Here is a 13,563-nt window from a genome sequence, read left to right as displayed (position 1 = left end):
CACATTTCGCATCAAGCTTAACAATTACCATAAGGCAACAGAGAGCGTCCCACTCATTTGACAGTTTGGGGGTGATATTAATGTCTGCGCTTGAAGCAGTGTTTCAGCATTTTATAAGATGCACGTACTGTCCTTGCTGAGAGGGAGATAAGGAGATGAATATCCTTCTCATGTCTGTCGGTTAAATGTGAAGCTGCAGACGTTTACCTGTTAGCTTTGTAGGCTAAAGAACTGGAATCAAGGGAATACAGCTAGCCAGGTAAGTCTATCCAAAGAAAAAACAGGCTGGGTTCCATGGTTTCACCTTTTATGCTAAGCTAAGCTAATGTCTTCGCCATAGATGGTGTAACAAAAGAGGACATTTCCTCCAATTTAAGATTTGAAGAGTGAAGCTGATGAGGAAGCACGTCAAACCCATTGGTCAAACCTGCATTTTTCCTTTTGGCCAATATGTGGCGACTCTACTAGTTGTGTTACAATCCCTAGCTTCAAGCCTGAAGTTCATTTAGTAAATTATGGTGGCATTTAAGTGAAAGGACATAAAACCGGGTGTGCTTTAGGGTGTTGTTATCTTGGCAAGTGGCCACATACAGTATGGGCACGCACAGTGATTAGATTCTTGTTCCTCTGCAGCTCCACCCACTTACCCAAATATGGTCACTTCCTGCTCCAAAGGAAACAAGATGGCTACGTGCCAAACTGGCGAATGGAAGGCTTCACAATCCTTTGACAAGAGTTTATATCTTATATCCAGTCCATGTATACACCTGTCAGTGTTAATCATAGTAAGAGAAATGAATAATTCCGTGATCTAGAGACTCCAAACTTTGAGCTTTCAGTTTTTAAAAATAATGGTAACTAGCCAAATTTTTCTTTCAGCTGCTACAAAACCAGTAATCCAGTAAGTACTTTGCTTTTTCAATTTTGTGATGATCCTTTTGACATCACCTGGATAATATTTTCAGATTTGACCTATCCTCATTTTGGATGCCTGGGTAACACTCCTCTTGTGTAAAATATGTTATTGTATCTCTTCCTTTAATAAAAGAGTGTTTGTCATATCCTGGTATGCAGTAGGAATACTTTAGAGATTATTAATTGTCTTTGCAAATGGGATCTGCCTTCGGACAGAAGCCACGCCAACGCAGGTGGACATGATAGTCTGTCTTAATATATAGGCCAGAGAGACATAAACAGGAAGGTGTTGTTGGGCAGCTGTGGGGCTTTTTGCATACCTGAATGTGACTGGTCTTATTGGAGGATATGGGGCCAATGAATTCGTATTCTTCTCTCCACAATCCCACACTCCACAGGTCAAGAACGTTCAAATTATCCCTCTGCGCTGTTGTGTTTGACTGCTTTACATGCGTCACCAAGGCAACCGGTAAATGAAATCACTGAAAGATGGTTACTTTAATTCACAGGAGCTGCCTGCCAGTCTGGCATCCAGCCTCTTTTTAAAGCTATGTTCTTGCACAGTGGGCATCCTGATGAAACCGCTGATTAGATTTCTATTTAAAACGTACGACTCGCGCACAACGGCGAGAGAGACAAGAGGGCACATGTCTGCCGTAGCATTGTCAGGGCAAAGTCATATGGGATACTTTCAGCAGATCTGATATCATTGTCAACAGTGTGGGAAACAGATGAGGGAAATGTCTGCTCTCCGCTAGATTCACTCAACATACTGAAATATGCAGTGAACTTAGCGGCCATGCATTGCTGCATTGCATAATAAAACAGCACATTATGTGTGTTAACAGGCCACTAGCACAACATAAATTCTGCTGTCAGTCATTCTGATTGTTCTTTAACCCACTCTCCGTGCTCCTAGTCAGCACTTTGGTGCCTACGTGTGTCCTACTGGCAGCACCTGAGCTGAGAGATTAGCCATGCTGATCATGTTGAGCTATTATCCAGGTTAGGGTATTACAACATGACAGGTGAATGACCCCAAGGGTAGAAGAAAACAAAGGGACAGGAAAAACAAATTAAACATGCAATGCCAAACCAGAAGACGATCACCGCGAGCCCAAGGACTTTCACTTCTGATGAAACAGTCTCCTCCTCTCTGTCCCACTCAGCTGTTTTTCCCGCTATTTATCTAGCAATAGCAACGAAGTGACTCAGAGAGCTTGTAAATGTACTTCAGAGTAGATTCACTTGTAGTTGATTTGAATGCGTGTGTTCTTTCGTGTACTTGAAGTGGGAAATAAAAGCAAGTGATGAGACTTTGAGATTTCACTAATTCTGATTCCTAATTTCTAAATCTGGCAACAACAGTAGTGATAATGGTGTCGCCACACGGTAAGAAAAGGCCCAGAAACGTCCCTGCATATACAATATTAAGTGAGGACCATAAATAAAATGAACTTCATTGTGCTTCATTGTGGTTAAATGTATAATCTGTGTGCAGGAATAATTTCAGTGTTGCAGATTTTGATTATATAACGACAGCATCCTGCAGGAGCAAACATATATTACTTAAACTGAGGTTTACATATTTGGATTATTTAACTAAAATATAAAAATAATGACAATAATTTATAATATATAATTTAATTTGCAATTGCTTTTCTAACATATTTATTTGATTCTTGTGAGATGGCACTGACTATATGCAGTATGGATGATATTTTATAAAGTGATCAAATATACCTTAATATGCAAAATACTTATTGAACGAATATAGTGGGGATTCAGTTACTGCAGCGAGTAAGAAGCCATGTACCACATGCCATGAGAGCTATATAAATCCCAATACTGTCACTTTGAGTACATCCTGCTGCAAAGTGCTGTACATGGTCATGTCTTGTATTGTATGACTGTATGAGATAGGTAGAGTAAGAGTAAACCTTAGTTGTAGTAACAACAGAAAAACAGACATGTTTGCCATTTACTGGTTGATTGTTTGAATTTTAAGTAATAATTTGAAATGTTTGCATCCTCAGTTTAGTACATACTTTTAATCTCTCTCGATTTAAATCGCTTTACCAAACGTGTGATTGCCCTTTAATTTGCAGTCTCCTCGTTCGGATTTAGCAGGCGGTACCTGAAGGCAGCATTAGGCATCAGCTCTCTTGCGTCATGAGCACCTGTACCGCGTCGGCCACGGCCAGGTAAGCCTCTTGCTTACAGTCTGCCCGTGGACATAATTCCCGTGTGGACGGCTGGATGAGATGTTCCCTGCGCAGCTGATTCCTTATGATGTGTGATGGAGAGACACTGACGCGTCAATGGCGCACGGTCTGCGGATCAGCTGGCCTCTGTGCTCACGCTGCCCCGCGGCCATTTCTGTCACCTGGCCTGACCCCGTCCTCGGACCCGTGGCGCTGATCTGCTGCCTCTGCACTGCAGTGCTTAAGCGCTTTTCGTTTAACATCCATGTAACTAATGGCAAATTGGAGCAATGAGGTCTGACTGACAGGCGTCACATGGGGCTGTTTGTTGTGCATCCCAATTTTTCCTTGATATCTCATTAAATACTTAAGGATCGAAATTGGACTCATATCGGAACGGAACCTGTCACAGTGCCATACCTTGCTTTACCCAAATTGACGCCGATGGGTGCATCTCAAATGATATTACAGCATTAATTATAGGACTATGGCAGATTAGATTCCCCCGAGCAATTTACAAAAACTGTGTCGCTTAGCAACACCGCTACCGTTGAAAAGCTGCGCCTTTGGCAGATGATAAACATTAATCATTAATTAATATCATTTAAATAACGATTTATTGAACATCTGTGTGCTTTCATTTCACAGCACCAACAGCTCGGGGCGCGCAAGCGTGTCCACCCAGAGAGTTACGCATCAGCGCTCGGGTCAAATGTTAATGCACCGAAAACACCCAGTAACTCTGGAAAGGGTGACATATTGGAGGACTGAAGTACCTACACTCTTATTGACGTGCTCGCGTTATGAGCAAGCACTAAACTCGGCGGTGAGTGGTCACCTCAGAAAACCCCCTGCAGATGATTTTCCCTCAGCACAACTTCCCCCGGTTGAACAGTTGAAACTTGTATTTTTTGACGGGAGCGACTCTTTTTGGCAAAGATACGCACAGCGAACAGCTTTAAGAGAGCTCAGCATAACCAGTTATGGTGAAACAGATTAAAATAGGAACCATAGCAGATTGGATTATACTTAATGCGCCATTTTATATCGTGTAACATGTCATATTCTGGGCGCTGTGCCCTTGTTTATGAGGTGCGTCCGAATTACAATTAGCCCACATTTTACTGAGGTTCCTTTGAAGCAGCCATGCTCCACTGCTGTGTAGACCTAACCATCGGGCCACGTTAATCTGACCATCCGCACAGCACGGAACGGTGTTTTGTGCCATCCTTTACGCTCCATCTCACCTCTCCTAATGCGCCGGTGCCAAATACCACAAATAACCGATTGTATCCAAATAGTGCATGTCCAATCATTCTACTTGTTTTATTATCAGGAACAGTAGCAGACAAACGCCGGTGAATGTGTCTTCAGACTGTAGACGGTTTGGTTGCACGATTCATTTTAGCTTTCATCCTGAGCGCAGATACTACGCACGCTGAGTTAACTTTTAGACAGAAAAAAAAAAAATCCCAAGATGCTTTTAATGCTCTAAACTTTCTCCTGCTGTGTGTGAGCGCGCACTGATCTCCAGTATGTCTCCTGACATTGCGCGTACTTTCGCCGTTTTCACTGCGCGGTTTATGCATTAATATCTTCCTTTTCACGCACTGACCAGTGACAGGACCGGGACCCGCGCGTTGTGAGCTCTGAGTCCGTAGCTCAGTGCGAGAGGGGAGGGAATCCCTCCAGTGTCTGACGCTTCCTTTACCAAGGAAACCCACACGCGCTCTCTGACGCAACTGCCCATTTTAGGAAACATGCGTCAATGGACCGAAGCAAGTCAGGCAAGCAGTGAACTCCGCAGCAGGCACTGACGTCCGTAACAAAAAATACATTTCTGGAGACATGGTTTTTTTTGCTACGTTTACTGTATCCCGGATTTTCGGTTATGTTTCCAGTGTCCACTGGGCGAAGGATGCTCACAGCGGATCTTTCTTTTTCACTGCCTTATCCAGAAACGACCCCTCCCTGGCTGAAGTTGCAACGCCCAGGCGTGACGTAGGCTGTTTCGTTGGTGTTGAAAAGCCGTTGCATTTCTTCATAGTGCCATTGAAGTGAGTCATCTCTAGGAAGTGTGGTGAAAAGGAAAAGAAAAAAGTTAGAACTGTTCCGTGAACAGCAGAGGAGCTCAGAGTAGAGTAGTAGGCAAGGCTACGGAAAATATTCAGAAGGTTAGAAAGGCAATAGGCTTTAAAGCGAATGGTAAACGACGTGAGTCACTCTTTAACTGCAGGTTCACTTGTCTGCTGGATTTGACTACTGAAGGTGTGCTACTGACTTAAAGTTGGAGTTAGCGCACCTGAAAGGATATTTAATAGACTATTGTAGGTCTACCTGCGGCTTTAGATTATTAAAAGCACAAGAAGAGACAGACTTTACAAGCAGGGCTAATACACAAGAAAAAAAAATCTAACTTGCAATATCTGTAAGATGTTTTAGGTTAGTATAGAGGAGCATAATTGCACTTTGTTTTGCCAACTCTTCTCTGGATATCCCAAATTAACGTCTCGAGTCAGAGGATTTTTTTTTTTTCTGTCGGTGCCTTATTACTGCGGGGATTTTAAGAGGTCTCAGAACTCAAACAGTCAACTGAAATCTTCCTCTTTCCTGGATCATGTACCAGGACTACTCCGGGAACTACGACACCTCGTCCCGCGGCAGCAGCACCTCTCCGGCCCAGCCAGAGTCCTTCACAAGCGGCAGCAGCACGATCGGAAGTCCGATCTCTACCTCAAGCTACCAGGTAACACGAGCAAACAACAAGCTGTTGCACGCTGATATGCGCTAAGCGATAACCTATCATTAAAACGTCTGCTCTTTCAAATGCACAGCTAGTTAGGATTGCATGTTGATTTGTTGTACCATTATAACGCCCTGTCACACATCAGCTTAACTGACATTAATCGGGAATTCTCCAGTTCGCCCGTGGAAAGAGAAAAAAAAAAAAAAAAAAAAAAACACAGATAAACCCGTTGACACAGATTGCATCGGTGACTTGGCAGATGCAAGACTCGATCTATGCACAATAAGTATTTCGAATTCACGGCATTTGAATTCTGTATGAACTGTGTAAAACCATCCCGATGGTTTAGCAGGATAAAATAGCAAATTTACGCACTAGCCGGTGCGCGCAGTAACCGGCGAACATGAGCGATTCTGCCGATCAAGAAGGAAACAAACCACTTATTGCACTTATTATATGTTGTTTTTTAAAAAATAAAAAACAATATTTGTCTTTTTGTCCCCACATGCAGGTGATATTGACTTGTAATGTGGCATGTGCGACGTGCGGTGCATGAGAAATGCGGCGCACTGGGAATAAATTTGAGCCTGTGATTTCCAGATGCCAAATTCAGATGTGCCATATCTCACCTGTGCTTCTTGTCAATAGAATTTTAATATTTCTGAATTCCTTGAGCCGTTGCCATCGTGTTTAAGACACATTTTACGCGCATACATTGTAAATAAATGCAATCCCTAAATCCATTTTGAGCGGATAGATTCCATACCCTGAGCTATTTACACTTTGCATTTCTTGGCAATGAACCTCCTGTACTGAACGCAACAGGCGCCTACTTGCCTGAAATGCTTATACCAAATAAGACGCATTTCTCCTGACCCCGCAGTTAGGACACGCGTCGAAATCTTTTTATTTATTTATTTATTTTGCTGCAGGATGTGATTCAAGTCAAAGATGCCAGATATTTTCATTTCATTGGCGTGTGGGCTGTTACAAATAAATGGTCATGGAGTCGGTCTAATTTGATCAGACGGCTCTCGGACTGCACATGGCACATTTCCTTTAGCGGGAAGCGCGCTCAGACCTGGAGCACAGGGTAATCAAACGTCTGTATTTCCTTACCGAGGAAATGGCAATAATCAAGTTGCTTAGCCCTGAGAGACTGCTACAACACCGAACCCTGCAGTCCATCTACCCGATTTCATCAGAGGTTTTTCTTTTATACTGGCTGAATGACATATGCTGTAGGTGTGCCTTGAGGACGCCGTGCCCGTGTATTTAAAAATACTAGGATATAAATCCGGGAATGTCATTTACCCACACCCTATTCTTGTCTATGGTGCACTTATGTGGAAAAGCCTCGTCTAACTCAACATTACGGTAAACGACTTTTGGCCCGTATCTATCATTGCTCTGCTCCCCTGTAATCACACACTGGCTGCCTGTTTCCCATTACAGCGAGCTGGAACTTGATCTCTTTAGTAGGCTGCGTTTATTGGGACATATGAAAACAAGACATTTCTTTGGTTTTTATTAGACCAGCAGATTTTTTTTCTTTTTATTTTTTTTTTATCAGTGTTCAGTGTAATAAATCCACTGAACGTGTAGTCTGTGTCATTCGCACTTCCCTTTGTATTGTTTATCAGTTGCTTTTCTTTATTTAACGGACACTTTAATCATCTTATTTTAAAGTTGCCAAAAAATTCGCTCGCGGAATTCTGGATAACACGTCTGGCTTGCTCCAGCTGGCCGCTTCCCCCATTACTGGAACTGACCGCGTTTCACATGTGCTTAACAAATCCCATACACAATGACTCACCAGATAAACAAAGTTCCAATAGACTGCCGGGATATCCGACGGAAAGTCGGGAATAACGGGGATATGGGGACGTGCGTAAATTACGCACACAGGCAGGCGGCCCTCCTGTTCGTGGGTGCCAGAAAGATGAAGCAACACTGATCTTACATCAGTTCTCTTGTGATTTTTATGACGGCCACATATAATACTGCACGGAGATAATTATGAAGTTAGTTTTAGTTTATATTTGAAAATGAGAATGACTTACAGTCATACTGAACCATTTCTCGTCACAATAGAGGTGCTATCACAAAATAACAGCTATGTCTGTCTCTCATGAGTTTTTATGTTTTCAAAAGAACCTTTTCTTCAAAAAAGCACAAATAAAAGGTTTATTCCATCAAATAACCCTTTACACTTTAATTGCTTGTAGAAAGTGCAGATAATCTCTTCAGTCTAGGCCTGAAACATGTCAGCAGTGCAGTGTTTGGTCTTTTGGTTATTACAGTAAGATAAGATGCTCTGGACACCTTGGGCTTCCCCACATGATTCACAGCATGTGTCACTGTTCCACTTCAGGGGTTACATACACAGTGTTTTTATCTATGTGGATTGAATCATTACTATAAGCTTGAAATGTGGAAAATGTGTGAATTTGATAATGGTGGGTGGTGGTGTGTGCATCTCTGCGATTGTGCTGCCAGCAAAACACATAGAAACTAAGATGCTTATGGAATAAAGATGCACTTATTCCTGCCACATAAATGTGTCCCGTCTCAGTTTTTTCTTACGTCGTGGATCCACTCTCATCACCTATTTTCCTCATTTCCTTGTCTTTCCAGAAGTACAGGGTTGACATGCCCGGCTCCAACAGTGCCTTCATCCCCACAATCAATGCAATCACGACCAGCCAAGACCTGCAGTGGATGGTCCAGCCCACTGTCATCACCTCCATGTCCAACCCTTACTCTCGCTCCCACCCGTACGGCCATCACCTGACCAATGGCCCGGGGCTGCTGGGACACAACACCCTGGCTCGTCCCGGGGTCATCCGCTCCATCGGGGACGCCAGGGGGCGACGCAAGAGAGACGAACAGGTGAGAGGTTTATGTTTTCATCAGGTGATTATTCAACAAGTTTGAATGATGAACATGCTGTTTATTTTATTATTCCAATAAATTCTTTGTGTAATTCTTCTGCTCACAGCCAGCCAGTAGCACTCCGCTCTTGTTTCTACTCGCCGTCTAACGATTGTGTGGCTGTCAAACAACTTATTTTACCTGGCGTGTTCTTTCTGTTCTTGCTTTTAGCTCACCCCGGAGGAAGAGGAGAAACGGAGGGTGAGACGTGAGAGGAATAAGTTAGCCGCGGCCAAGTGCCGCAACCGCAGGCGGGAGCTCACCGAGATGCTGCAAGGGGTGAGTAGAAAACCGGAGCCAGATGATCAGAATCTTCTACTGGGGTTTCCTTTAATCACGCACAACAATCACAAATCTGTGGTATGTGCTAGAACATTGTCTTCCTCTTATGCTGCCAACAAACACCCATGTTTCCTGTTTTTTTGGACAAACTTTTTCCATCAATGTTTATCATTTTGCAGAAACCCCCCAAAAGCAGCAATAAAGTATTTGCACCTAAAGAATACTGAGTGCACAGGGGAATAAAAAAAAAAGCCACCCTTGTTCAGGAGTGTGGCAGGAGTCCAGTTTTTTGATGAGCGATTAAACTCCACACCTAAATTTACAACCTTGCCTTACTGGTTTGACTCTCGCTGCGTCTCTGAGTGCAAGGTCTGAGTGAAAAGATGACAGGCGATGAAAAGCTTTTTGTCTCGGGCAGCTGTAGACAGAGGTAGGGCTGTCTCGCAGCTCTGGCTGGCAGACAGTAACGGCATCTAAATGGACTAATTAGTCGAATTACAGTGAGGTTGAGCTTGTCAGACCTTAAAAAACCCCCAAGAATGGAATTTGCTGTAGGCAGCTGTCTCCATGAATGCAGGACATTTTGTAAAAGGGGCAAATTGCTTGTCTCGCAATCCCACATAGAGACATGCTGCGTGCACACACACAGAGGGACATACACACCCCTAGCCAATACTTTCAAGGGGAAAAAACATTCCTCTCTGACACATGTTTTTGTTTTAAAACCCAAATTAGGAAGTGTTCCTTTCTAGGGAAATTAACTCGTAATATTTGTTCCGCGTCTTCCCTGATTGACTGATATCACTCACTTAGGAGTTTCACTGCGCGCCAACTCCCTCGGTTCCTACTTCCTCATACCTTTGCTCAGGAGTCAAAGTTCTCAGACAGCATGTCAGCTTAACTGCCTGGTGTCTGCGACTGACAAATGGCTTTCATGGGTGCTGTCTTTTCCTTCTATGTGACACATTAATGACACACTGTTGGTGCAGATCTCATAACTCTGAGACGCAGACAATACACAGTCATTATGTGACACTCAAGTTTAAACAGAAGGCTTCGAGATTACGCGTTGTTGGTCCAAATGGTGCATGACAAATTCCTGCTTGTAATGTGTTGACTTCAAGAAACTGAAAGCAAACAAACAGTGCCCTCTTTTGGCACTTTAGAGAATCACTCAGACAATCTGGCTCCTCTACTCTCAAAGCACTGTGAAGACTTGTTCAGGAGGAGGATAATTTTGTCACAAAATGTTAATAAAATGGCGTTGCAGCATGTTTTTGCCAAATTAAAACCAATGTGCTAAGAAGCATTAGGTGCTGGCAAAAAAAACCTGCAACATCCCTTGTGAATTTCTGGCTGGACACTTGTTGTCCCCCTCATTTTTTGGTATCTGTACGTTGTCACTGTCAAATAAAGCCGAAAAAAATACTAAACCTCGTTTTTCTGTTTAACAGGAGACCGAGAAGCTGGAGGAGGAGAAAGCAGACCTGCAGAAGGAAATTGAGAGCCTGCAGAAGGAGAAAGACAAGCTGGAATTCATGCTGGTTGCTCACAATCCTGTGTGCAAGCTGCCCCTTGACGAGCGCCACCAGCCATCAGGGCACCAGCAGCAGCAGCAGTGCAACCCGCTCCCACTGACCATGCGCTCCAACATGGGCACGCGGGCTCACATGAACCACGTCGTGGTGAAGCAAGAGCCGCGGGAAGCCGAGGAGGATGTGGGAAAGCCTCAGCGCTCCGTCATCAAGCCCATTTGCCTGGGCGGCAGCGGTCTGAGTGGTGGGATGTACTGCCCTGATGGAGACAGCCTGAACACACCAGTGGTGGCAGCGTCCACCCCGGCTGCCACACCAAACGCTCCCAGCCTCATATTCACCTACCCAAACATACTGGAGCCCGAGAGCCCCTCGCCCTCTTCTGAGTCTTGCTCCAAGGCCCACCGGCGCAGCAGCAGCAGCGGCGACCAGTCCTCGGACTCCCTCAACTCACCAACCCTCTTGGCGCTCTGAGCGAGGGCTCGGCTTGGCGCAGCTGAGAAACAAACACTGTGGTTGAAAGCAAACACAAAGATCAATTGCGCGCCCTCCACCCCTCTCCTCCTCCAGTGTCTGTAAAGACCCAAGAGCACATTGAAAAGTTCAGACCAAGCTGACCATGTGAGCCGTTTCCCCCTTCTAGAGGGAGACCCACAAGGGCTACGCCGCGTGTTTCTTCTCGTTCTGCTTCAGTGTAAAATTTTCTAATCGTCAAAGTGTGTGCATCGACCCTAAAAAGAATCATCCCTTCGCCATTTCAGCTCCAGAGTGTCAACTTGTTTACTGGGCAGACCGTTCTGAAGACAGACATGAATAAATCTGGCAACTGTGAGTTGATGTGACTGTGGCCGGAGAGCGCGTTCTGAATATATATTTTTTGAAAATGTTTAAAAAGCCATGTGGCCGACACTTGCACTCTGCCAAGACGAATCAATAAGTCAATCACTAAACGAGGTCAGCATTCTACTGGAATTTCTGAGGAGAGACAGAGACAATGAGCAAAGACTTCCTCTCGTCTTTTATTTTCCATTTAGATTTGTCCTTTCGTAACTTGGAACTTGATTCAGGATAGCTTCTGAGAGTGTGTACACATTTCCGATGTTATTTCCATCTATTTAACTGTGTTTATGGGCCGTGCGGATTCAATTTTTACAAAGTATTTCTGTTGACACTGTCCTCTCCTTTAATCTGCCTGTAGAAAAGCGACCCGGTCATCCGCAGGGTGACCTAAGCACTCCTCAGTGTTGCAAAGGATACGAGCCAACCTTCAATCAATGACTAGTTCCTCAATACTCTATACTTTCTATTTTGCCATAGTGGCTTGACTTTACAGTAGTATTGGTGTGCTTTTCCTCAGTGATTCTGTACCTGAACTTTACAACCTGTTTTTGACAAAGTGTATGTGATTTACATTGATGTCAGGGATATCTCTCATGTGTAGTAGAAACCCCATCGTGAAGAGCGTTGCAGTACTGCTGGCTGTCGAATGGTCTAGCCGAAGTGTTGCAGTGGTGGTACTATATGTGGAGTATGGGAAGGGGTGATAAACGTCATCGCCTCATTGTGTCACATCAGGAGAAGTTTGTCTTTTCGCTCAGACATTTCAAAAAGTTTGAACAAAACCCTCCTCCTCCTCCTGCTGGATTCCGTACTTCTTTGTTTCGTACATCCTCTAAACAAAGGTCTTACCTTTTTCAACGCTGCCTCTCGGGGAGGCGAGGCGTGGGGGGGCAGGTCAGGTTTCAAAAAGCCAAAAAAGGTTTGTATGACACATGTAATCCTGTAATTCGTCCGTCTCTGTCTAAAAGGAGGGATTTTGCTCAAATTTGAAAAACGCCACTGTGGTCTAGACAGTCGCCAGCTGCCAATGATGTCAACCGTGTTTATACTGTGTTTGTAAATCTGTCACTTTTAGTAAAGAAATGTGTAATTCAACTCAGATGCGCTGACTTATGGGTGTATGAACACATGGAAACTCCAAGGTACTCGGTTAGAATCTTACTGGCTTGAAAAAAAAAAAAAAAAGGGCCAGACACAGTTCACTTTCTAACAGTAAGGAAGGGATAAGAAGACTCTCTCTACAGCTGGCCTGACATGAAAGAGTGGACACATTGAGTTCTAAGGAGAACTTAGAAGAAGAACTTTCTGTCATTATTTTTACATGTTAAAGGGATGAGGGTTTTAAATACCATGCACTGAGAAGGACAGAACAGCGATATCTGAGACTTTTTTTTTTTTTGGTTTTGTTTACTTCAGACATTCCTAATGAATATAATGTCAGGGGTTAAAGGAGGGTGCCATCTTTGCTGGAACCCTTTTTTGTTATCACAGGAATAAAAGGTGGGGTTGGAAGACTTTTGTTGCGCTGGATGCAGAAAACAGACTTTACAATCCGGGCTGCTGCTACTCGTTTGGCAAGAACATGACGGCTGTTAATCTTTCGACGGCTGAGTTTAACGTCACAATCCGACGGGATCTCTGATCCCGTATGACAGCACAAGGAAGCGAAACGATAACCAAAAACATATCTGTTTGTTGAAATATCCTGGAACCCCTCGACACACATAGGAAAGCCATTGACTGTAGATCTACTGTCTGTCGCCTGTTTTCAACTACTATTACTTATTTTCAAAATGCTTTAACTGTTCAAAATGATTCAAAATGACTAAAAACAGCAATATGTATAGCAGTGTTTGTTAATTTAAAAGAATAATAATAAAAAAATCATTTTCAACTTGGAATTGTCCTTTTTTCATTCCTTCAATTCTCAGGCAGTAGCTGACATCGACTGTGATTTATTATGATATAATTAATGCATTCACTCTAATAGCTGATCATTTATTCACACATAAGAGAGTATTTAACACTTTATTAAGGAAAGAGCTGTAGAAAAATGCTAAATACATTCAATATTGATATGATATATTTTATATATAAAAAGGATCCT

The 13,563-nt window shown here is 43.5% G+C and overlaps 1 protein-coding gene across 2 annotated transcripts; it reads left to right on the top strand.

Moving 5' to 3' along the window:
* Nucleotides 1-5,098: 5,098 nt before the first annotated feature.
* Nucleotides 5,099-13,350, top strand: fosl2 (FOS like 2, AP-1 transcription factor subunit). Of its 2 annotated transcripts, XM_084569153.1 has the most exons (5): nt 5,099-5,176; nt 5,746-5,865; nt 8,503-8,757; nt 8,971-9,078; nt 10,536-13,350. In XM_084569153.1, exons 3-5 carry the CDS (start codon nt 8,518-8,520, stop codon nt 11,088-11,090), a joined length of 903 nt encoding a protein of 300 aa, XP_084425279.1. In that variant the 5' UTR covers nt 5,099-5,176; nt 5,746-5,865; nt 8,503-8,517; the 3' UTR covers nt 11,091-13,350. The 2 variants fall into 2 exon arrangements, with proteins under 2 accessions (XP_084425279.1, XP_084425278.1); XM_084569152.1 differs by lacking the exon at nt 5,099-5,176 and having other exon boundaries at nt 5,186-5,865.
* The last annotated feature ends 213 nt before the right edge of the window (nt 13,351-13,563 follow it).

Source organism: Chelon labrosus (assembly GCF_963514085.1).
Source record: "Chelon labrosus genome assembly, chromosome: 20".
Taxonomy (NCBI): Eukaryota; Metazoa; Chordata; class Actinopteri; order Mugiliformes; family Mugilidae; genus Chelon; species Chelon labrosus.
The sequence above is the reverse complement of the archived record's forward strand: the minus strand, read 5'-3'. Positions and strand labels throughout refer to the sequence as shown.

Bases quoted from the DNA above. Each gene is read 5' to 3' on its own strand.
- fosl2 (XM_084569152.1), top strand. From the start codon at position 5,737: ATGTACCAGGACTACTCCGGGAACTACGACACCTCGTCCCGCGGCAGC. The intron at 5,866-8,502 runs GTAACACGAGCA...TTGTCTTTCCAG, and splicing joins TCTCTACCTCAAGCTACCAG to AAGTACAGGGTTGACATGCC. The intron at 8,758-8,970 runs GTGAGAGGTTTA...TCTTGCTTTTAG, and splicing joins GACGCAAGAGAGACGAACAG to CTCACCCCGGAGGAAGAGGA.